This window comes from Bos mutus, chromosome 19 (genome assembly GCF_027580195.1).
Source record: "Bos mutus isolate GX-2022 chromosome 19, NWIPB_WYAK_1.1, whole genome shotgun sequence".
In the NCBI taxonomy this organism is placed as follows: Eukaryota; Metazoa; Chordata; class Mammalia; order Artiodactyla; family Bovidae; genus Bos; species Bos mutus.
In genome coordinates this window covers 50,792,052-50,816,694 of record NC_091635.1, presented here as the reverse complement: position 1 = coordinate 50,816,694, position 24,643 = coordinate 50,792,052, and the positions used below count along the sequence as shown (strand labels likewise).

Genomic DNA, 24,643 nt, shown 5'->3' with positions numbered 1-24,643 from the left:
ATTGCCAACATCTGCTGGATCATCAAAAAAGCAAGAGAGCTCCAGAAAAACATCTATTTCTGCTTTATTGACTATGCCAAAGCCTTTTACTGTGTGCATCACAATAAACTGTGGAAAATTCTGAAAGAGATGGGAATACCAGACCACCTGATCTGCCTCTTGAGAAACCTGTATGCAGGTCAGGAAGCAACAGTTAGAACTGGACATGGAACAACAGACTGGTTCCCAATAGGGAAAGGAGTATGTCAAGGCTGTATATTGTCACCCTGCTTATTTAACTTACATGCAGAGTATATCATGAGAAACACTGGGCTGGAAGAAGCACAAACTGGGATTGCCAAGGAGAAATAACAATAACCTCAGATATGCAGATGACACCACCCTTATGGCAGAAAGTGAGGAAGAACTAAAGAGCCTTTTGATGAAAGTGAAAGAGGAGAGTGAAAAAATTGGCTTGAAGCTCAACATTCAGAAAACTAAGATCATGGCATCTGGTCCCCTCACTTCATGGCAAATAGATGGGGAAACTGGACACAGTGGCTGACTATTTTTCTGGGCTCCAAAATCACCACAGATGGTGATTGCAGCCATGAAATTAAAAGACGCTTGCTCCTTGGAAGGAAAGTTATGACCAACCTAGAAAGCATATTAAAGAGCAGAGATATTACTTTGACAACAAAGGTCCATCTAGTCTTCTTTGAACTATAAAGAAGACTGAGTGCCGAATAATTGATGCTTTTGAACTGTGGTGTTGGAGAAGACTCTTGAGAGTCCCTTGGACTGCAAGGAGATCCAACCAGTCCATCCTACAGGAGACCAGTCCTGGGTGTTCATTGGAGGGACTGATGTTAAAGCTGAAACTCCAATACTTTGGCCACCTGATGAGAAGAGCTGACTCATTTGAAAAGACCCTGATGCTGGGAAAGATTGAGGGCAAGAGGAGGAGGTGACGACAGAGGATGAGATGGTTGGATGGCATCACCAACTCGATGGACATGGGTTTGGGTGGACTCTGGGAGTTGGTGATGGACAGGGAGGCCTGGCGTGTTGCAGTTCATGGAGTCGAAAAGAGTTGGACACGACTGAGCGACTGAACTGAACTGAACCATCATTTCACATGCTTATTTTCCATTTACATATTTCATTTGGTGAGATATTGATATCTCTTCAGATATTTTGCCTGCTGTTTTCTTATGGTTGAGTTTTAAGAGTTCTTTGGATTTTTTTTTTCCTGTTAAACAATGGTTTTATGGCTTGAGTACAATAGACAAATTTATGCAACCAGGGCAGAGGCTATGCTGACTCATATTTCCAATTAGTGAGGAGGACTCCTTTGGTATTATAATGTGAATATGGCTCTCAATCAGAGTCAGATGGAATTTAGCATCTTTATCCTTTCTGTTCTTCTCAAGATGCTTTCAAATAGAAGCTGCTGCTGCTGCTGCTGCTAAGTCGCTTCAGTCGTGTCCGACTCTGTGCGACCCCATAGACGGCAGCCCACCAGGCTCTGCCGTCCCTGGGATTCTCCAGGCAAGAACACGGGAGTGGGTTGCCATTTCCTTCTCCAATGTATGAAAGTGAAAAGTGAAAGTGAAGTTGCTCAGTCATGTCCAACTCTTTGGCACCCCATGGACTGCAGCCTACCAGGCTCCTCTGTCCATGGGATTTTCCAGGCAAGAGTACTGGAGTGGGTTGCCATTGCCTTCTCTGTCGAATAGCAGCAGCTTTCTTAATTAAATGATAGAGATCCTCGGGAAGATCAGGAGCAAGTCCTTTGCACTTAAGAGTTCTCAAGATTTTATTGCCTTCACAAAACATACTTGTGTAACACCATGTGAGTCTCTCAGATCACACAGATTTGTGAGGAGTTAGGCTCTTCATGTTGGCTCGTTTGTAGATCTGCTCCTTCACATCATCAGCTGTCAGCTTCAGCCAGGTGGGGATGCTCTGGCAGTAGGGCTGAGCCGACTGGGACAGGCCCCTCCTGGGAGCGTGTATGCGACCCGTGAGGGTGGTGGTGGTAGCAAAAGGTCCTTTGGGTATTTCATATGCAAGACCTTCATCTGATGTGTGTTTGCAAATATATTCTCCCAGCCTGTGACTTGTTTTTTCATCCTGTTAATGGAGGCTTTCATGGAACATAACGCTTTTAGTATTAATAAAGTTCAAGTTTTTTTTCTTTAATGGATTCTGTTTTTGTTGTTCGATCTAAAAATTTATCACCGAACCCAGAGTCACCTAGATTTTCTCCTATCTTGTCTTCTAGAAGTTTTATAATTTTGTATTTTATATTTAGGTCCGTGTCCCATTTTGAGTTAATTTTTGTGAAGTGTGTTAGTTCAGTGTCTAGTCGTCTCTTTGGATGTAGATGTTACTGTATCACTGTTGAAAAGACCATCCTTTCTCCATTGGATTATCTTTGTTCCTTTGTCAAGAGATCAGCTGACTGTATTGTGTTGGCCCATTTTTGGGCTCTCTATTCTTTTCCACTGATACACTGTCTATTCCTTTATCAGTACCATGCCTGTTTTTATAGTAAGTCTTGAAGTCAGGTAGTGTCAGTCCTCTGAATTTGTTTTTCAGCATTGTGTTTGCTATTCTGGGTCTTTCATTTTTCCATATAAACTTAGAATTAAACTGAGCAGGACCCTGTGGTGCTCCTGGGCATGGAAGCCTTTCTGTCCCCCATTTCTTGTTTATAAGGAACAGACTCCAGTCTCCATGACCTTCCCTGGGTTTCAAGGGCAAATTCGAACAGTTGGTAATTGAGGAAGGGAGGAGATGCAGAGACTAGGGAGGAGAAGCCAAGGAACTATCTGAGGCAAGATTAGAGGAACCAGGGAAGCTCATCAAAGCTCATCATTATTAGGAGACCACCTGAGACAAGATTTAAGGCATATAGATCCTGCATGCATTCTAATCTTGTTCAGTTCAGTTCAGTTGCTCAGTTGTGTCCGACTCTGCCACCCCATGGACTGCAGCACACTAGGCCTCCATGTAGTTCACCAACTCCCGTAGCCTCCTCGAATTCATGTCCATCAAATCAGTGATGCCATCCAACCATCTCATCCTCTGTCGTCACCTTCTTCTCCCACCTGCAATTTTTCCCAGCATCAGGGTCTTTTCAAATGAGTCAGTTCTTTGCATCAGGTGGCCAAAGTACTGGAGTTTCAGTTTCAGAATGAGTCCTTCCAATGAATATTCAGGACTGATCTCCTTGAGGATGGACTTGTTTGATTTCCTTGCAGTCCAAGAGACTCTCAAGAGTCTTCTCCAACACCACAGTTCAAAAGCATCAATTGTTCAGTACTCAGCTTTCCTCGTAGACCAACTCTCAAAACCATACATGACTACTGGAAAAACCATAGATTTGACTAGATGAACCTTTGTTGGCAAAGCAATATCTCTGCTTTTTAATATGCTGTCTAGGATGGTCATAACTTTCCTTCCAAGGAGCAAGCGTCTTTTAATTTCATGGCTGCAATCACCATCTGCAGTGATTCTGGAGCCCAAGAAAATAAAAATACTCTCACTGTTTCCCCATCTATTTGCCATGAAGTGATGGGACCAGATGTCGTGATCTTAGTTTTCTGAATGTTGAGCTTTAAGCCAACTTTTTCACTCACTTCTTTCACTTTCCTCAAGAGGCTCTTTAGCTCTTCATCAATTTCTGCCATAAGGGTGGTGTCATCTGCATATCTGAGGTTACTGATATTTCTCCCAGAAATCTTGATTCCAGCTTATGCTTCATCCAGTCCAGCGTTTCACATGATGTATTCTGCATATAAGTTAAATAAGCAGGGTGACAATATACAGCCTTGACATACTCCTTTCCCAATTTGGAACCAGTCTGTTGTTCCATGTCCAGTTCTAACTGTTGCTTCTTGACCTGCATACAGATTTATCAAGAGGCAGGTCAGGTGATCTGGTATTCGCATCTCTTTCAGAATTTTCCACAGTTTATTGTGATCCACACAGTCAAAGGCTTTGGCATAGTCAATAAAGCAGAAGTAGATGTTTTTCTGGAACTCTTTTGCTTTTTCAATGATCCAGCAGATGTTGGCAATTTGATCTCTGGTTCCTCTGTCTTTTCTAAATCAAGCTTGAACATCTGTGAGTTCACAGTTCATGTATTGTTGAAGCCTGGAAGTTCCTGCTTCATGTACTGTTGAAGCTAATCTTGTTAGCAACCAAGAACTTGAATTATTGCTATAAAACTCCTCCCCAAATCCTCCCAAGTTGGGACACACAGTTTTTCAGGGTTTCCTTTGCCTGCAAAGCAGTTGAACTATTCTTTCCTACTTTACCTAAAACTGTCTCCAAGATTCAATTTGGCATCAGTGCACAGAGGCTGATCTTTTGGCTTAAGAATCAGTTTGTCAGTATTCATTAAGTATCTTGGTGGGATTTTTTATTGGACTGCATTGAATTTATAGATCAATCTGGGAAGAACTGACATTTTAACAATATTGAGTTTCTTATCCTTTAACATGGAGCATCTCCATTTATTTAGATCATCTTTGATTTCTTTTATCAGAGTTTTATAGTTTTTCTCTTAGTTTTTTTTTTTTTTTTTTTTTAAGGCAGTGTAACTTTTTTTAAATGTATTTTTGGCTGCATTGAGTCTTTGTTGCTGCAGATGGGGTTTCTCTACTGGTGAGGAATGGGGGCTGCTCTCCAGGTGAGGTGTGTGGGCTTCTCACTGTGATGGCTTGTCTTGTGGAGCTCAGGCTCTAGTGTGCGTGCGCTCAGTAGCTGGCACTCCGGCTCAGTAGTTGTGGCTCAGGGGCTTAGTTCCCTACAAAGATTGTGGAATCTTTGTAGACCAGGGATTGAACCTGTGCCCCCTGCGTTGGCAGGCGGATTCTTAACCACTAGACCACTAGGGAAGTGCTCTAATATAGTTTTTTTTTGTTTTTAATTTGGCTGTGTCGGGTCTTAGTTGCGGTACATGGGATGTTTCTTTCTTGCATCATGGAGGATCTTTTTTGCAGCATGAGGACGCTCTAGTTGTAGAGCTTGGGCTCAGTAGTTGCAGCAGGTGATCTTAGTTGCCCTGCGACATGTGGGACCTCAGTTTCTTGACCAGCGATCAAACCAGTGTCCCTTGCATTGCAAGGCAGATTCTTAACCACTAGACCACCATATAGTGAGGTAAGTCCCTCCTCATATAGTTTTAAAGAGATTTTTGAACCAAAAACAGTTAAAAACTATTGCCAACAGAAGTAGCTTCTGGACTAAGAGTATTTTTTTTTAATTTTTTTTATTGGAGTGAAGTTGCTTTACAATAGTATATGAGTATTCAAAATATATTTTAATTTGATTGTATTTATCTGAACTTTTAAAGTGCAACATACCATAAGTATTTTTTCATATACTTTTTCATTTTTTTGCATAAGCTTTTTGCAGTCTACAGATTTTTCATATCAATAGTAAAATGGATTGAATAAATTGTAAGATATTCATATAGTAGAATACTACACAGCAATTTTAAAAAAAATGAACCACTGCCTCCACAACTGTGTAAATGAATCTTACAGACATTATGTTGTACAAGAGAAACCAGCACAAAAGAGTACAAACCGTATGATTTCATTTTTATGAAATTTAAGGACAAATATAATTATGCTAGTAGAAATCAGAATACTGGTTACCACTGTGTAGGGATAAGGAGTAGTTCGGACTGAGAAGGGACACAGGGGAACTTTCTGGAGTTTGAGGAATTTTTTTTTTTTTTTTTTTTTTGAGGAATGTTTTGAATCCTGATTTAGTTTTAGTTATACAAGTGTGCATATGTGTGTGTGCGCACTTGTGTTTAATGACCGGTACACTTAAGATTAGTGCACTCTATAAAAAAAATACAAATAAAATGTATGTCAAAGGAAAAAAACTTGAAAAATACAGAAAGGTACAAAGAAAAAAAAAGACTTGTAAACATAAAAATGATTATTAGTAGCGTTTAGGTCTGTGTGTACCTTGTCTTCTGTGTGTGTATTTGCTTAACATAAGTTAATTTTTGAGATGAAATTTTTTTACCGTCTCATTTAGTAGTATGTTATGAGTACTTTCCTATTTTAATAAAATTTCTTTCACATGATTTTTAGTTGCATTGTAGCATTTTTGTGAGTGCACATATTATAAATTATTTGACTAATCTGGCATTTGACGTATAAGTTGTTGCCAGTTTCCTTTCAATAAGAAAAGGTTCTAATATGAACAGCCTTGAAAATAGATCTTTGTATATATTTTTGACTGTTTCCTTTATATATTCTAAATATTAATTCTTTGTTGCTTATTGTGCTGCATGTATTATTCTTGTGTCTATGGCTTGTTTATGGTGTCTTTTTAAGTTTTAAAATTTTAGTGCATTCAAATGTATCCATGTTTTTTCTTTTAGTTTAGTTTTCTTGAGTTTAGTTTTAGTTCTTATCCTTTGTGACATTTTTCTTCTAAGAGTATTTTCTTTTTTAATAAATGTTTTCAACCACCTGGGAGTCATATTTGTTTATGTTGTATGGAACAGAATCCATTTTATTTCCTTAATGAATTTTCTCATCATCATTTACTAAATAATCCATCTATTTCATTCTGATTTGTAATGCCACTTCTGCCCCATAGCTGATTTTGTATATGTGTAAGCTTATTTCTGGACTTTTGTGTTCTTTGATCGTGTTTGTCTAAGTTATATGATTTGTTAATTACTGTAGCATTAGAAAAATGCTGATACATGGTGATAAGGCGTATCTCCTCATTTTATTTTCCTTTGAAATGATCCTGGCTGTACGTTGCATTACTCTGCCATTTGAATTTTATTTTATTTTATTTTTAAACTTTACATAATTGTATTAGTTTTGCCAAATATCAAAATGAATCCGTAAGAATGAGCTTATAAATGTCTATGAACAAATCAGTTGGAAGTTTGACTGTAATTGCATTAAATTTATATATTAATTTAGAAAGAATTGACATATTACAGTATGAAGTTTTTCATTCATGAACAAGATACAGTTGTAATCATTTTTTATCTCTATATATCTTTCAATAGAATTTTGTAATTTAAAAGTCTTATTTACTTTTGGTTAGATTTATTCCTGAGAAGTTATAAAGTTTCTATTTCTTTTTCAAATGTTATAATTCAAAATTGCTTTTTCTGATTCTTATCAGTATATATAAACGGTAATTGACTTGAGATATAATTCACATGCCATAAAATTTACCCTTTAGAATATACAGTTCAGTGGTTTTTCCTGTAGTCACAGAATTATGAAAGTATCATTGCTATCTCATTTCAGAATATATTTGTCACCTCAGAAAGAAATCTTATACCCGTTAGCAGTCATTCCCATTTGTTCTTACCCCAGATCGTGAAAACCTGTAATCCACTTTGTGTTTCTGTGAATCTACCTGTTCTTGTGACTGCCTTCTTTCACTTTGCATGATGTTCTCAGGGTCTATGTTGTAGCATGTATCAATACTTCATTCCTTTTTATTTCCAAATAATTTTACACTTTATGAGTGTACTGTATTTTGTTTATCCATTATCAGTTGTTTCTACTTTTTGGCTGTTGTAAACAATGCAACTATGACCATTTGTACACAGATTTTTGTGCAGACATATATTTTCAGTTCTGTTTGGTATATACTTAGGAGTAAAATTCTTGGTCCACAAAGTAACTCTGTGTTTAACTTTTTAAGAAACTGCCAAACTTTTCCATAGGGGCTGTACCATTTTACAATCCCATCAGCCATGTACAAGGATTCTGATTTTTCCGCATTCTCACCAACACTTGTTTTCATATCTCTTTTATTATAATCTTCGTAGGAAGAATGCAGTGATATCTCAAGAGGATTTTCTTTTCTTTTCCCTAATGACTCATAATGGCAAACAGTTTTTCAGCTGCTTATTGTCCATTAATATATCTTTGGAGAAATCTGTATTCAAATCCTTTGCCCTTTCTGAAATTGAGTTGTCTTTTATTGTTGATTGTTTAAGTCCTTTCTGTGTTCTGGATATGAACAGCATATTGGATATATGATTTGCAAATATTTTTTCTCATTTCATAGATGTAGTAATTTTACTTATTTTAAAATTAGATTAGGGAAATTTCCTTTGATCCTAAGAAATTCATCATTGTGATTATTGAATTGTTTATAAGTTAATTTTTACCACAGTAATGTGTGAACATAATTTAAAAGTCAGTGTTGTGGAGTGATTGTCCTCCAATTAAATAAAATAAATAAATTTTTTAAAAAGTCAATTAGTACTATCAAGAACAGCATTCATCTGCCCCACTCCCAATTTTTACTTCTCAGTGGCTCTTTTAATTCTTGTAGTGGCTTTCTCTCATAATTAACCCCAATTTTCTAAGTAACATGTAGATTCAGCTACTTTTCAGTTTTCAAGTTTTGATATTCTCTATTGAATTCCCGTTAAGTATGGTGAGGATTCAGCTCCTTTACACACACACTTTCTCTCTCTCTTTCAGAAACACACACACACACCCCTCCTCTCTTTTCCTCTCTGTCCCTCCCTCTCTGTTTCGTTTTCCTCCCGTCTTCTTCCCCTTTCTTCTCTCTCCATTTTCTCAGCATAATTATAGTAATATTCACTGTGCATGTCATCATATTCTGTGTTATCATAGTTCATGATAGTAATATCATGTAACTTGCTTGATTTATTTTTAATACAATTCTAGTTTTACTATGAAGTAATAATTACCTGTAAGTGTGTGTGTTTCCCCATTTGCTTAGTTTTCTATTTATCTATAAACCTAGCTATCATTGTTTAGATAACCTAGCCAGAGGTAGCCTTGGAGTTGTCTCATGGTTCAGTAGATAGAATTTCATTCAGTCCTTTAATTTTTATTACAGTGCCTTATTGTTAGGAGTTCAGAAATTACGTAGCTTTAGGAAGTAAATTGCCAGTTGTCTGCCAGTGTTGGAGAGGAATAGTAGCTTTCATGTAGGGTGTTTCTCAGAGAACTTGATTTTTTTTTTTTTTTAAAGAACAAATTAGTACTTGTCTTTTGTTGATAATTTGTACTGTTGAATTATTCAAGCTCATATTATTTTTTTGTTCTTTATTTTTGAAAAATATTTTTGCAAGGACCTATTGTATAGCACATGGAACTCTGCTCAATTTTATGTGCCAGCCTGGATGGGAGGCAGGTTTTGGGGGAGAATGGAGACACGTATATGTATGGCTGAGTCCCTTCGCTGGTCACCTGAAACAGCCACAGTGTTGTTAATCAGCTATACCCCAATACAAAATAAAAAGTTTAAAGTCTGGAAAAATAAAAGTAAAAAAGTTTTTTCATATCCTTTAATGTTTTGTTCAGTGGAGACTAATTTTATTTTTAATAAATGTGTATTATTTCACAATATATCTGGATATTGAAATTTTGTTTTATTTATCCCATTTCCCCATTTTATTTTCATTGATTGTATTGCATTGCTCAGTTGCTCAGGCATGTCCAACTCTTTACAACCCCATGGATTGTAGCCTATCAGGCTCCTCTGCACATGGAATTTTCCAGGCAAGAACACTTCAGTGGGGTGCCATTTCCTACTCCAGGGAATCTTCCTGACTCAGGGGTCAAACCTGAGTCTCTTGCATCTCCTGTATTAGCAGGCGGGTCTTTACTGCTGGGCTACCTAGGATGTCTTGTTTATCCTATTTCCCCGTTTTATTTCCATTGAGCACAGGTTTTATTGTCAAACATCAGAGTTGTCACCAGTATCTTTTATTGTTTCAATATTCAGAGTTTTCTCTTGCACAGTGTGGGAAATATATCTTAATGTCCACACTTCAGTCTGTATTTAAACTTATAAGCCATGTAATCACTAATGAGCCAGTTAAAATACATTTTGTATTTAGCATGTATTCTTTCTTTGCTTTTTTTTTTTTAAATTTTGCTTGTCACGTAGTCATGATTCTTAGCATAGGCATACTCCCTGGAGGTAATTCAGGAATTTAGGTGGCATATCAGATTTTTAAGCTTTTTAGAAACCATTTTGTACATTTTTATTTAGCCCATTGCTTTTGAAGGGCACTGAATAAAACTCTAATTGCCCGAAGAAATAATGAACTTTCTAAATGTGTAACTTCTTATTTAAATGTCTCTGAAGAGGATTTGAGAATATATGGGAATTCAGAATACATTGTTAGTACTTGCATATTAATGTTTGACTAAAATTTCAATTATATTTCATTTGGGTTTTATTAACAGTTTTAAGAATTTTCCTTTTCCTCTCTTTTCCCTCCCCCACCCCTAACCAGTACACTTAACATGCCAATTTCTTTACAGGGACATTTTTCTGCTGTCCTTCAAAGAGAAGAAAAAGTCCCATCAATTCATGGTAAAGAGGAGGCAAGAGAAATACCTGTTATTAGTGCTTCAACTCAAATAATGCTCAAAGGACTTTTTATGGTGCTTGACTATCTTTTTAGGCAAAATAGCAGGTAAGTAAAGATATCTGGTCTGTATTCTTCCTCTTAAAAATATTAGCCTTACTGGGTGCTAGCTACTAATTTTATGTGAGTACATGAGATAATGATACACAAGTGGTATATTTACTGCTCTTACTGGCACAGACTCAGTCAACTGGTGTTAGTTTTTGTTAATGAAAATGAGTATTGAAACCAGTAAATAAATACATTTAATTAATTTAGCATTAAATTTACAATCCTCTGAGACTAAATTTGCCTTCATTTAAGTATAATTTATATATGTTTCTTCCAGTGTCAGAAAGTCTCTCTTATTAATAAATCCTGTTTAATAAAATGTGAACGCAGTCAACTTCCCACACACTACTCCTTAAGTTATAGTACTACCTGGCTCCAATGTTTTTTTAAGTTTTTTTTTTTTTTTTAATGGTAAAATATCCTGGTGGCTCAGATGGTGAAGAATCTGCCTTCAATGTGGGAGACCTGGGTTCCATCTCTTAGTCGGGAAGATCCCCTGGAGAAGGAAATGGCAACCCACTCTACTATTCTTGCCTGGAGAATTCCATGGACAGAGTCCACTGTAGCCTGGTGGACTACAGTCCATGGGGTCGCAGAGACAGACACAACTAAACGACTTACACACACACACACACACACACACACACAATATAGGGCTTCCCAGGTGGCGCTAGTGGTAAAGAACCCGCCTGCCAATGCAGGAGATATAAGAGACATGAGTTCAATCCCTGGGTTGGGAAGATCCCCTGGAGGAGTGCATGGCAACCTATTCCAGTATTCTTGCCTGGAGACTCCCATGGACAGAGTAGCCCGGAAGGCTATAGTCCATGGGGTTGGACACAACTGAAGCAACTTAGCATGCATGCACGTATACATAATGTAAGACGGAACAGTTTAAACATTTTAAGTGTACATTTTAATAGCATTAACTATGGTCACATGGTTGTGCACTGTCAATTTCCAGAACTTTTTCATCATCCCAAACAGGAACTCTATACCCAGGAAACAGTGTCTTCCGTTTTTCTAGCACCATAGCCTTTGGTAACCTCTGTCCTACTTTCACCTTAATGGATTTGCCCCTTTTGGTGTCTCCTGTACGTGGAATCATGTAGTATAATGTTTTTAAGGTTAATGCATGTTATAACATACATCATTCCTTTTCATGGCTGCTGAAAAGTGGACACAACTGAAGCTAAGTCGCTTCAGTCATGTCTGACTCTGTGCGACCCCATAGACGGCAGCCCACCAGGCTCCCCCGTCCCTGGGATTCTCCAGGCAAGAACACTGGAGTGGGTTGCCATTTCCTTCTCCATTGCATGAAAGTGAAAAGTGAAAGTGAAGTCGCTCAGTCAGGCCCTACTCTTAGCGACCCCACGGACTACAGCCTACCAGGCTCCTCCGTCCATGGGATTTTCCAGGCAAGAGTACTGGAGTGGGGGTGCCACTGCCTTCTCCAATTTGTATGGCTGAATAATACTCTATTGTGAGTATATGCCATATTTTGCTTATCCATTTTTATATTGATAGACATTTGTATTGTTTCTACTTTTTATTGTGAATCATGCTGCGGTGAACATTGATGTACTAGTATCTGTTTTGAGTCTCTGTTTTCATTTCTGGGTACATACCCAGCAGTAGAATTGCAGGATTTATGGTAATTCTGATCTAACTTTTTTAAGAGCCACCGTACTGTGTTTCATAGCAGCTGCACATTCTAGATTCACATAATGATGCACAGGAGTTCCCAATTTCTCCACATCCTTGCCAGTACTTGTTATTTTTTTTTTTTTTTTATAATAGCCATCTTAATGAGTATAAGAGGTTTTGATTTACACTTCACTAATGACTGGAGATGTTGATCATCTTTTCACGAGCTTATTGTCCATTTCTATATCTTCACTGGAGAAGTGTCTGCTCAGCTCCTTCATCCATTTTTGAATGGGGATTTTGTTGTTTGTGAGTTGTAAGAGTTATTCTGCATATTCTGTTTCAGATATATACTTTACAAATATTTTGTCCTATTCTGTGTGTAATCTTTTCACTCTCTTCGTAGTATTCTTTGATGCACAAAAGTCTTTAAATATTAATGAAATCCAATTTATTGATTTTTTTTCTTTTGTTGCTTATGCTTTTTGTATCCAGTTACAATGGCCAAATATGATGTCATGAAGATTTCTGCTATGTTTTCTTCTAAGAGAGTTTTGTAATTTTTAGCTCCCAGGAAATTTTTTTTTTTGACCACTCCCCCATGGCCTGTGGGATTCATGTTCCCCAACCAGGGAACAAACTCACGTCCCCTGCATTGGAAGCTCAGAGTCTTAATCGCTGGACCACCTGGGAAGTGTCCCCCACCCCCAGTATTTTTATAAAATTCTCTCCACCTAGTACAAGGTTCCTGACTTGGACTTTCTCTCTGAGGGTAAAATTAACAGTCAGTATTACTGTGAGGACATGGTAGAGAATACCAAATTTCATTCTGTTTAAGCTTAGGTTTATAGCCTCTTATGGAGAGAATTTATAAACTGTATCAGATTACAGAGGTCATATAGTTTAGTACTTTCATTGAGAATAGATGAAAAGGATGTTCAGGTGGGAGGGGACATAGGTAAACCTATGGCTGATTCATGTTGATGTTTGGTAGAAACCAGCACAATATTGTAAATCTTTCAATTAAAAATAAATAAATAAAAAAAAATAGATGAAGACTGAGATCACATTTTAAAGGCAATTGAAACTCAGTTTCCTAAACTTTCAGTAGAAATTGTCTTTCTGTTTTCTAATGCAATAAAAAAGTTTAACCCACTCTTTAGTTGTTTTTTTTTTTTTTTTTTTAAACAATAATACTGTTAACTATTTTATAACTAATGATGTAACATAGGATATAGAGAGCTCTGAAGTAGGAGTTAGGAGGCTTGGATTTTAATCCTGGCTTTGCTGTGATTTACATAATGTCTGAACATAGGGATGAGAAGTGATAAAGGGTGGATGGTTAGATGATGCATAAACTCTGTAAGGGTGGATTGACCCTAAGGTTTAATGATTTATTTTCTGTCAGAATTACTGAGTTTGGTGGTATGGGTTATTGGTGGGGGACGGTGTTATCTAAAGTTCTGCCACTTAAATGCCATTTTATTTTCATTTAGATTTGCAGATGATTATAAGGTTGCTATTCAACAGACTTACTCTTGGATAAATCAGAGTGATACTACAGATCATGGGTTGTTGATTCTATCAAAAAATAAGAAACGTTTACGGCAGAAAGCAGCAGTTCGTGTGCTAAATTTTTGGTGTTTAAGTCCAGCTGTGGTAAGCTTATCATGCTGTAAATAAGAATTCTTCTTGCTCAGTACCAACAATTAAGTAAATTTGTTTGACTTTTTAAAAACTGATTTTGTGTATTTAATGTTGTTTCCTTGTAGGCCTTTTCAGATATTAATGGCAAAGTTTGGGCAATTGTTTTGACATCTGGGACATTATCACCAATGAAATCCTTTTCATCAGAACTTGGTGTTACATTTACTATTCAACTAGAGGCTAATCATGTCATTAATAACTCACAGGTTAGTTTCTTTTTTTCTTTTTTGAAGTCTTAGTCTTTTTACCTCAGTATAAGTATCTACAAACAAGTTAAAAGGTAACTGAAGGACTAGCAAACAAATCCTGATAGGAAAGTCAACATTTCAGTTTCAGAATAAAGAAAATTTGTCAGCTACTTGGTAGTGTCAGCAAAAGGAACTACTGGTAAATAGTATTCCTTCAACCCAGTGAGTAAAAATATGTACTTTGCTTGCAAAGACTGTATTGCAGTTTCCTTATTTAAGTTTAAATTTTTTTAATAAAAATTAAAAAGGAAACAAATTCAACCCTTTTTTTTTTTACTGTAATTTCTAATTGTGTAATTATTTGTGATTCTTTTTTCCATTAGAGTATGATGTAACTGTATTCTAATTTTTATGTCTTTATCTTTCCATTGCACCTAGATTAATAGCTGGTATTAGTTAATAAATTTTCAGCACATGTTTGAATATCTGAAATGAATTAAAAGTATTCTTGTGAGTCCTGTGATGTAAATTTTAATTTTTTATAACAATACCCTGTAAATGTTACTTAAATTTTCCTAAGATGTTTCAATTTTTCATTTGTCAATCTGCCCTCTATTTCTTTTTATTAAGTAATTGAAAGTAGTTAGCTACATGCATAATGGTATGGCCATAGAGAAGCAGAAGATATTAAGAGAAGAGGTGGCACGAATACACAGAAGAACTATACAAAAAGATCCTAATGACCTGGATAACCATGATGGTGTGACCACTCACCTACAGCCAGACATCCTGGAGTGCAAAGTCAAGTGGGCCTTAGAAAGCATCACTGTGAACAAAGCTAGTGGAGGTGATGGAATTCCAGCTGAGCTATTTCAGATCCTAAAAGATGATGCTATTAAAGTGCTGCCCTCAAAATGCCAGCAAATTTGGAAAACTCAGCAGTGGCCACAGGACTGGAAAACGTCAGTTTTCATTCCAATCCCAAGGAAGGGCAATGCCAAAGAATTTTCAAACTACTGCACAGTTGCACTCATCTCACATGCTAGCAAGGTAATGCTCAAAATCTTTCAAGCTAGGCTTTACCAGTACATGAACCGAGGACTTCCAGATGTTCAAGCTTGATTTAGAAAAGGCAGAGGAACCAGAGATCAAATTGCTAACATCCACTGGATCAAAGATAAAGCAAGAGAATTCCAGAAAACATCTGCTTCATTGACTACATTGAAGCCTTTGTTTAGATCACAACAAACTGTGGAAAATTCTTAAAGAGATGGGAATACCAGGCCACTTTATCTGCCTCCTGAGAAATCTGTATGCAGGTCAAGAAGCAACACTTAGAACTGGACATGGAACAACGGACTGGTTCAGAATTGGGAAAGAGAGTATGTCAAGACTGTATATTGTCACCATGCTTATTTAACTTATATACAGGGTACATCATGCGAAATCCCAGCCTGGATGAATCATAAGCTGGAATCAAGATTGCTGGGAGAAGTATCAGTAGCCTCAGATATGCAGATGACACCACCCTTTGGCAGAAAGCAAAGAGGAACTAAAGAGTCTTGATGAAAGTGAAAGAGGAGAGTGAAAAAGATGGCTTAAAACTCAACATTCAGAAAATGAAGATCATGGTATCCGGCCCCATTACTTCATGGCAAATAGATGGGGAAACAATGGAAACAGTGAGAGACTTTGTTTTCTTGGGCTCCAAAATCACTGCAGATGGTGACTGCTGCCATGAAATTTAAAGATGCCTGCTCCTTGGAAGAAAAACAATGACAAACCTAGACAGCATATTAAAAAACAGAGACATTACTTTGCCGACAAAGGTCTGTATAGTCACAGCTATGATTTTTCCAGTAGTTATGTATGGATATGAGAGTTGGACCATAAAGAAGGCTGAGGGCCAAAGAATTGATGCTTTTGAACTGTGGTGTTGGAGAAGACACTTGAGATTCCTTGAACTGCAAGGAGATCAAACCAGTCCATCCTAAAGGAAATCAGTCCTGAATATTCATTGGGAAGACTGATGCTGAAGCTCCAATACTTTGGCAATCTCATGTGAAGAGCTGACTCATTAGAAAAGACCCTGATGATGGGAAAGATTGAAAGCAGGAGGAGAAAGGGATGACAGAAGATGAGATGGTTGGATGTCATCACCAATGGACATGAGTTTGAGTAAACTCTGGAATATGGTGAAGGACAGGGAAGCCTGGCATGCTGTAGTCCATGGGGTTGCAAAGAATCAGACACAACTGAGCAACTGAATAGCAACAACAACATGTTTAATGGTACTTGAGCACCTAATATTCTAGTTCTTTATAAAGAGCTATAGTTTTCAACTAAGGATTATTTGTGGGACTTACTGGCATTTAGTAGGTGAGGGTCTTGAATGCTAGACTCCTATGTAACAATGAATTGTGGTTTCCAAAATGCTAGAATGCTCTTATTTAGAAACATTGCTATTAGCAGTAGCAAAAGAAAAATATATGATCCATATTTTCAAGTTGTTTTCTTTGGAGGCTTACATAAATATGGGAAGTTATTAATAAATTGAACATATTTTTCCAAAAGAATGTTATTATAGGGTCTATGTTCTCAATCTTGTGCACAAAAGCCCATTTAACTTATAATGTTACTAGAAAATGATAATTAGTAAGAATAATGCTAGTTCAGCTGGATTCTGTTCTAATATTTCCCCCAACTTTTAAAAACTTTGATTTTAATTGTGGTAGAAAACACATCGTAAAGTTTACCATGTTAACTGTTTTTAAGTGTGTAGTTCAGTTTTATAAGGATATTCGTTTTGTTTTGTAACCAATATCTAGAGCTTTTTCATTTAACAACACTGGAATTCTATTATAAAATAAAAATTCTCAATTCCCCCCTCTTCCCAGCCCCTGGTGACCACCATTCTACTTTTTGTTTTTATGAATTTGACTTTTCTAAATCAAGGGATCTAAGACCAGGGATCTAACCTGGGTCTACCGCATTCCAGGCGATGCTTTAACCTCTGAGCCACCAGGGAAGTCCACTATTCTAAGTACATCATCTAAATGGAATTACAAAATTTTGTGATTAGTTTATTTTGCTTAGAATGATGTCTTCAGAGTTCATATTTGTTGTAACATGAAACAGAATTTCTTCCTTATTAAGGCTGAATAATATTTGAATTGTGTGTGTGTATCACATTTTGTTTGTCCGTTTGTTGATTACCCCAACTCTTTATTTAAAAAAGTATAGCTTGAAACAAGTGGAAAAAATAGTATTAACATAGTGAATATCTTTATAACCTTAATGTAGATCCATCAGTTGTATAACTTTGCATCTGTGTATATATACATATGAGAGAAAAGGAGAGAAGAGTAATACTGTAAAATATTGACAATTACATTAACTGGATATGTTATTAGAAAGTAATTTGTAGACATTGTGATACTTTGCCCTTAATTAGTTTAGAATGTTTATCCTGAGAACAGGTACATAATCTTGTGTAATCACAATATCACGATCATATCCAAGCAATTTAATATTACTACAAATAGAATCTATATTCTTCTAGTTATTTCCAGTGTGACTTCTATAGTGTACCTGTTTATTTTTTTTTATTCTTGATTCAGAATCCAGTTAAGTATTATATATTGCGTGTGGTTTTCATGTTTCTTTAGTTTTGTTTTTCTTTTTTTTTTCTTTCTTATTTTAGATTGAATTATAATTGATTTACAATATTAGTTTCTGGTGTACAACATAGTGATTCAAAATTTTTATAGATACTTCATTTAGTGTTATTATGAAATATTAGCTGTTATCCCTGTGCTGTACAGTATATCCTTGTAGCTTATTTATTTTTATACACAATAGTTTATACCTCTTAATCTCTGACCCCTATCTTGAATTTCTCCCCTCTGGAGTAACTGCTAGTATGTCCTCTCTGTGAGCCTTTCTGTTTTGTTATATTGATTCATTTGTTTTATTTTTTAGTTTCCACACATAGTAGTAACATATAGTATTTGTCTTTGTCTGAGTTACTTCACTTAGTCTAATACCTTGTAGGTCCATCTGTGTTGTTGCAGTTGACCAAATGTCATTCTTTTTTATGGCTGAGTAGTAGTCCTGTGTGTGTGTGTGTACATCTTCTTTATCCATTCATCTATCAGATGATGGACACTTAGATTGCTTCCACGTCTTTAACTATTGTAAATAATGGTGCTATGCACATTGGGAGTGAGTGCACACAAACATCTTTTCAAATTAATACTTTTGTTTTCTTTGGATATATTCCCAGAAGTGAAATTGCTGGAGCATATGGTAGTTCTGTTCTTAGTTCTTTGCAGAACATTCATACTGCTTTCATATTGGCTGTACAAATTCATGTTTTTTTAGTCTTTAAAATAGCTTTTTTGCCCCTTTTTTTTTTCTGTATTTCATGATATTTTAAAAGAATTCAAGTCACCAGTTGTCCTTAGGAATATTTTATAATCTGGATTTTTCTGATGGTAAGATTCAAGTTAAAGTGTTTGATAAGAATGTTTTGCAAGTGATATTGTTACTTCCCATCATATCATATCAAGAAACACATGCTATCAGTTTGTCTTATTACTTGTTGATCATTTAGTTTAATGTTGATTAAACTGCTGTCCATCAGATGTCATTTTGCAAAATATATCTCAGTCTTGTGTATCATTTAAAATATAGAACTATAACATTTTTCAACAGTCTAAAGTGTTCATATTACCTTTTGAATGGGCTTCCCCGGTAGCTCAGCTGGCAAGGAATCTGCCTTCAATACAGGAGACCCCAGTTCGATTCCTGTGTAGGGAAAATCCCCTGGAGAAGGGAATGGCTACCCGCTCCAATATTGTGGCCTGGAGAATTCCATGGACAGAGGAGAATGGTAGGCTACAGTGCAGGGGGTCGCAAGGTGTCAGTCCGACTGAGCGACTTTAACCTTTTATCTTTAGAATACTAATAAAATTTGTAGTTTCTCATAATCAAATACTAAGACTAGATCTGTATAAATATAGAGAAATTGTATATAACTAAAATTTGATGGGTCTGATTTTCTATGGCTATAGATCTTTGAGCGTCAGGGAATTTGTGAAACAGTAGTTCCTGTCATAAGTGAATCTTAGAGACTTACCTATAGCAGATGGTGTGTGCATGCTCAGTTGCTTAATCATGCTGGACTGTTTTTGATTCCATGGATGGTAGCCCGCCAGGCTCCTCTGTCCATGATATTCTTCAGGCAAGAATACTGGAGTGGGTTGCTGTTTCCTCCTGCAGGGGATCTTCCTGACTCAGGGATTGACTCTGCATCTCCTGCATCTTCTGGATTGGCAGAGAGAGTCTCTACCTCTGAGCCACCTGGGAAGCCCATAGCAGATTGTACCATCCCTCATGTCTTATTTTGGATTCATTTCTAACTTACTCATTTCCTTTGTTCCCATGATCCAACAAAATTCTGTTACATGGTTAATTTTGTAAAGGTATTGAGGAAATAAGTAAAACCTAATTTCTGTCATTCTAAGAGAATTCAGTCTGCCTGAAGAACTTAGGCAGACTTTAGGTCTAAAGTAAAACGTCTGTGACTTAAATCTGGGCTTCCCAGCTGGTGCAGTGGTAAAGAATCTGTCTGCCAATGCAGGAGATGCAAATTTGATCTGTAAGTTGGGAAGATCTCCTAGAGGAGAAAATGACAACCCACTCCAGCATTCTTGCCTAGAAAATTCCATGGACAGAGAAGCCTGGCAGACTACAGTTCATAGGGTCATGAAGAATTGGACACGACTGAGCGACCGAGCACCCTTGCATACATAACTAATTAAAGATAATAGGAAAAAGCCCAACAATTTAAAAATAAATTTTCTCTAAAGTCGTTGATTGATCTTTTTTTGACATACACAATTAAGGCTCCCAACTAAATGCTAATTTGCCTGCCTTATTTTGGTATAACTCTAATACTGACATACTTATATTCTAGGTTTGGGTTGGCACCATTGGGTCAGGGCCCAAGGGTCGCAGTCTCTGTGCTACCTTCCAGCACACAGAAACATTTGAATTCCAGGATGAAGTGGGAGCTCTTTTGTTATCTGTGTGCCAGACTATTAGCCAAGGAATTTTGTGTTTCCTGCCATCTTACAAGGTAAGGGAGTATTTTTGTTTACTTTTGCCTTTGAATAATCATATGACATTACCATGATAAGCTTCCTAGGATCAAATGCAACAGAGTAATTACAGTTTTTTAAGCATCATATATTATTTTGCTTTTTATTGGTTAAGATACTGCCTGCTTATTCTGTCACTGTTTTACCTGGAAGTCCAAAAGACTGAAGGTGTTCAAGCATTTTAGTGGGGTGTTTTTGTATATGTGATTTTTATTCCTTGGGGCAACTTGATATTTTCTGATTAAAGGATCATTATTTTTCACTTTGATAAACTAGACTATTTGAAAATTTCAAAATATGAATTTAACATATGATTTTCTTTAATGCCCATCTTTTTGCTTCATGTATTTGGCTAGGAAAAAAAAACTGTTTTTCTTGTTTTTAGAGTCGTTCTGAGTTTTAATATTTTCAGGAGTTAAACTGAGTTATATAGTATATTTTAGTCTTCCTAATACTCAAAGCATTAAAACCACATATAATTCCTGAGGGTATTATCATAGTTTATGAAAATCTAAGCTAAATTTCAGTGTAGAGGTGGTACTCCCTTTTCTTTTTTCATAGGAAGTTATATATATAAGGACAGTAGTATAATATATTAGAATGACAATATTGATACCTTTGGCTCTTCTGTTGTCTTTCCCTCTGTATATATACTGCTATGGTCTGATGTGTCACCCCAAATTTTATATGTTGAAATCCTAGCCCCCAAAGATAATGACATTTGGAAGTGGAGTCTTTGAGAGACGCTTAAGGCATGGTGATATAGTCCTCATGAATAGAATTAGTGACTTAAAAAGAAGCTCCAGTGAGATCTCTTGTCCTTTCTACCATGTGAGGTCACAGTGAGAAGGTACCACTGTGAACCAGGAAGAGGGCCTTCACCAAACATGACTGTGCTGGTGCCTTGATTTTGTACTTTACAGCAATTTCTGTGATAAATTTCTGTTGTTTATAAGCCACTCTATTCCTGACATTTTGTTATAGTAGCTGGAATGGGACTAAGACACATACTTTGTTACCCAAAGGTGCAGTAAATACTGTAGATAAACTGAAGGAATTACTCTCAGGAGAAATTTAATCAGATAGGTATCTTTTTTTTTTTTTTTCCAAGAATATCTAAAAATGAAATGGACATAAACATATTGAAAATTCTTATTACAAAGCAATATTTATTACAGAGTGTGAACATCTATCCCAGAAGTTATGTGAAGGAAAACTAATAATTAAGCCTGGAACTAAGGAGAAGCAAGCACATTAAGAAACCTTTTAAATTAATACAACAATGTAAATCGACTATACTTTAATAAAATTTTAAAGAAATAAAACCTTTTTATATTTTCCAGTCACAATCACAAAAAGTGAGCCTGGAAATGCCCAGTTAAGTAAATGAACAATTTCACTTTTTGTTAGTCTTCAACAAAGTTTTTAATGACTGATTCAATTTTAATAGCTTTTAATGTCTTCAGATTTTCTATTTCTTTATGATTCAGTTTGTAGATTGTTTGTTTCTTAGAATTCATCCATTTTATCTAGGTTATCCAGTTTCTTACCTTATGTTAGTTTTAGGTTGTTTGGGTTTCTTTTTCTTACTCCTTCAGGTGTAATAGTAGGTTTACTGGTTTAAAATCTTTGTTTTTTTCAAGTGTGTGATTATAGCTATAAATTTTCCTCTTAGCAGTGCTTTCTTTGTGTCCCGTAAATTTTGTGTTTTCATTTTCATATTTGTAAGATATTTTCTAGTTTCACTTGTGAGTTCTTCTTTGACCTATTGATTGTTTAAAAATTGTGTTGTTTGGGTTCCTTATATTTGTGAATTTTCTACCTTTCTTTTTATTATTTATTACTACTTTTAGTCCATTGTGATTAGAAAAGATATTTTATATGATTTCAGTCTTTAAAATTTTATTATGACTTGTTTTGTGGACTAGTATGTGGTCTCTCCTGGAAGATATACCATGTGCATTTGGAGAAAATGTGTATTCTTTTGTTGGGTGGTGTTCTATATATTTCTGTTAGGTCCAGTTGGTTTACAGTGTTCAGATTCTTTATTTCATTATTTATCTCTGTCCAGTTCATATTCATTATTGGAAGTGAGATATTGAAATCTGTTACTGTAGAATTATCAGTTTCTCCCTTCAACTCTGTCAAGGTTTGTTTCATATGTCTTGGGAGTTCTGCATTTGGCTTTTGTTTACAATTGTTACATGTTCTTCATGAATTGACCCTTTTATCGATATGTAATATCCTTTGTCTCATAACAACTTTTGATATATTTGTCTCAAACAAGTAATGGCATCCTAACTTTTTTTGGTTATTAGTTGTATGGAATCTCTTTTTCCATCCTTTCATTTTTGACCTCCACATCTTTAAATCTAAAGTGAATCTCTTTTTGTTTCGAGGTAAAAGTTTATAGTATTGTGTTAGTTTCAGGTATATAGCACAGTGGGTTTTTGTAAATTATATTCCATTATAAGTTATTACAAGATGTTAGGTATAATTCCTAGTTCTATGCAGTAAATTCTTGTTGCTTATCCATTTTATTTATAGTGGTGTGAACCTGTCAATAAACTCAAATCGATTATTATCAACATATAGTTGGATCATCTATTTTTATAATCCATTCTGCTATATCTGCTTTTTGATTGGAGAGTTTAATTCACTTTTAAATTAATAAATTATAAGAAAACACTTTTTTTCTGACTGTGGAGCTGACTGTGGCTCAGATCATGAACTCCTTATTGCCAAATTCAGACTTAAATCGAAGAAAGTAGGGAAAACCACTAGACATTCATGTATGACCTAAATCAAATCCCTTACAATTATACAGTGGAAGTAACAAATAGATTCAAGGGATTAGATCTGATAGACAGAGAGCCTGAAGATCTATGAACAGAGGTTCGTGACACTGTACGGGAGGCAGTGATCAAGACCATCCCCATGAAAAACAAATGCAAAAACAAAATGGTTGTTGGAGGAGGCCTTACAAATAGCTATGAAGAGAAACTGAAAGACAAAGGACAAAAGAAAAGATATACCCATTTGAATGCAGAGTTCCACAGAATAGCAAGGAGAGATAAGAAAGCCTTCCTCAGTGATCACTGCAAAGAAATAGAGGAAAACAATAGAAGGGGAAAGACTAGAGATCTTTTCAAGAAAATTGGAGATACCAAGAGAACTTTTCATGCAAAGATAGACACAGGAAAGGACAGAAACAGTATGGACCTAACAGAAGCAGAAGATATTAAAAAGAGGTGGCAAGAATATACAGAAGAACTCTACAAAAAAGATCTTCATGGCTTAGATAATCACAATGGTGATCACTCACCTAGCCAGACATCCTGGAATGTGAAGTCAAGTGAGCCTTAGGAAGCATCACTATGAACAAAGCTAGTGGAGGTGATGGAATTCCAGTTGAGCTATTTCAAATCCTAAAAGATGATGCTGTGAAAATGCTGCCCTCAAAATGCCAGCAAATTTGGAAAACTCAGCAGTGGCCACAGGACTAGAAAAGGTCAGTTTTCATTCCAATCCCAAAGAAAGGCAATGCCAAAGAATGCTCAAACTACCACACAATTGCACTCATCTCACACGCTAGTGAAGTAATGCTCAAAATTCTCCAAACCAGGCTTCAGCAATATGTGAACCGTGAACGTCTACATGTTCAAGCTGGATTTAGAAAAGACAGAGGAACCAGAGATCAAATTGCCAACATCCAACCGATCATCGAAAAAGGAAGAGAGTTCCAAGAAAACATCTATTTCTGCTTCATTGACTATACCAAAGCCTTTGACTGTGTGGATCACAATAAACTGTGGAAAATTCTGAAAGAGATGGGAATACCAGACCACCTGACCTGCCTCCTAAGAAATCTGTATGCAGGTCAGGAAGCAACAGTTAGAACTGGACATAGAACAACAGTCTGGTTCCAAATGGGGAAAGGAGTACGTCAAGGCTGTATATTGCCACCATGCTTATTTAACGTATATGCAGGGTACATCATGAGAAATGCTGGACTGGATGAAGCACAAACTGGAATCAAGATAGCAGGCAGAAATATCAATAACCTGAGATATGCAGATGACACCACCCTTATGGCAGAAAGCGTAGAAGAGCTAAAGAGCCTCTTGATGAAAGTGAAAGAGGAGACTGAAAAAATGGGCTTAAAATTCAACATTCAGAAAACTAAGATCCTGGTATCTGGTCCCATCTCTTCATGGCAGTTAGATGGGTAAACCATGGAAACAGTGAGAGACTTTATTTTGGGGGGCTCCAAAATCACTGCAGATGGTGATTGCAGCCATGAAATTAAAAGATGTTTGTTCCTTGGAAGAAAAGCTATGACCAATCTAGACAGCATATTAAAAAGCAGAGACATTACTTTGCCAGCAAATGTCTGTCTAGTCAAAGCTATAATTTTTCCAATGGTCATGTATGGATGTGAGAGTTGGACTATAAAGAAAGCTGAGTGCCGA

General features: G+C 36.3%; 1 protein-coding gene and 1 pseudogene across 2 annotated transcripts in view; one reads left to right on the top strand and one right to left on the bottom strand.

The window, feature by feature from the left end:
• The window catches only part of BRIP1 (BRCA1 interacting DNA helicase 1), a 180,567-nt gene that overhangs the window by 66,704 nt on the left and 89,220 nt on the right, over positions 1-24,643 (top strand). For both annotated transcript variants that reach the window (XM_070390555.1, XM_070390556.1), the window contains exons 11-14: positions 10,308-10,462; positions 13,609-13,771; positions 13,885-14,025; positions 19,988-20,149. In XM_070390555.1, the coding sequence (XP_070246656.1) occupies positions 10,308-10,462; positions 13,609-13,771; positions 13,885-14,025; positions 19,988-20,149 (621 nt within the window). The remainder of the gene's footprint in view (positions 1-10,307; positions 10,463-13,608; positions 13,772-13,884; positions 14,026-19,987; positions 20,150-24,643) is intronic.
• On the bottom strand, positions 1,274-7,437 carry LOC102268046 (small ribosomal subunit protein uS15-like; annotated as a pseudogene).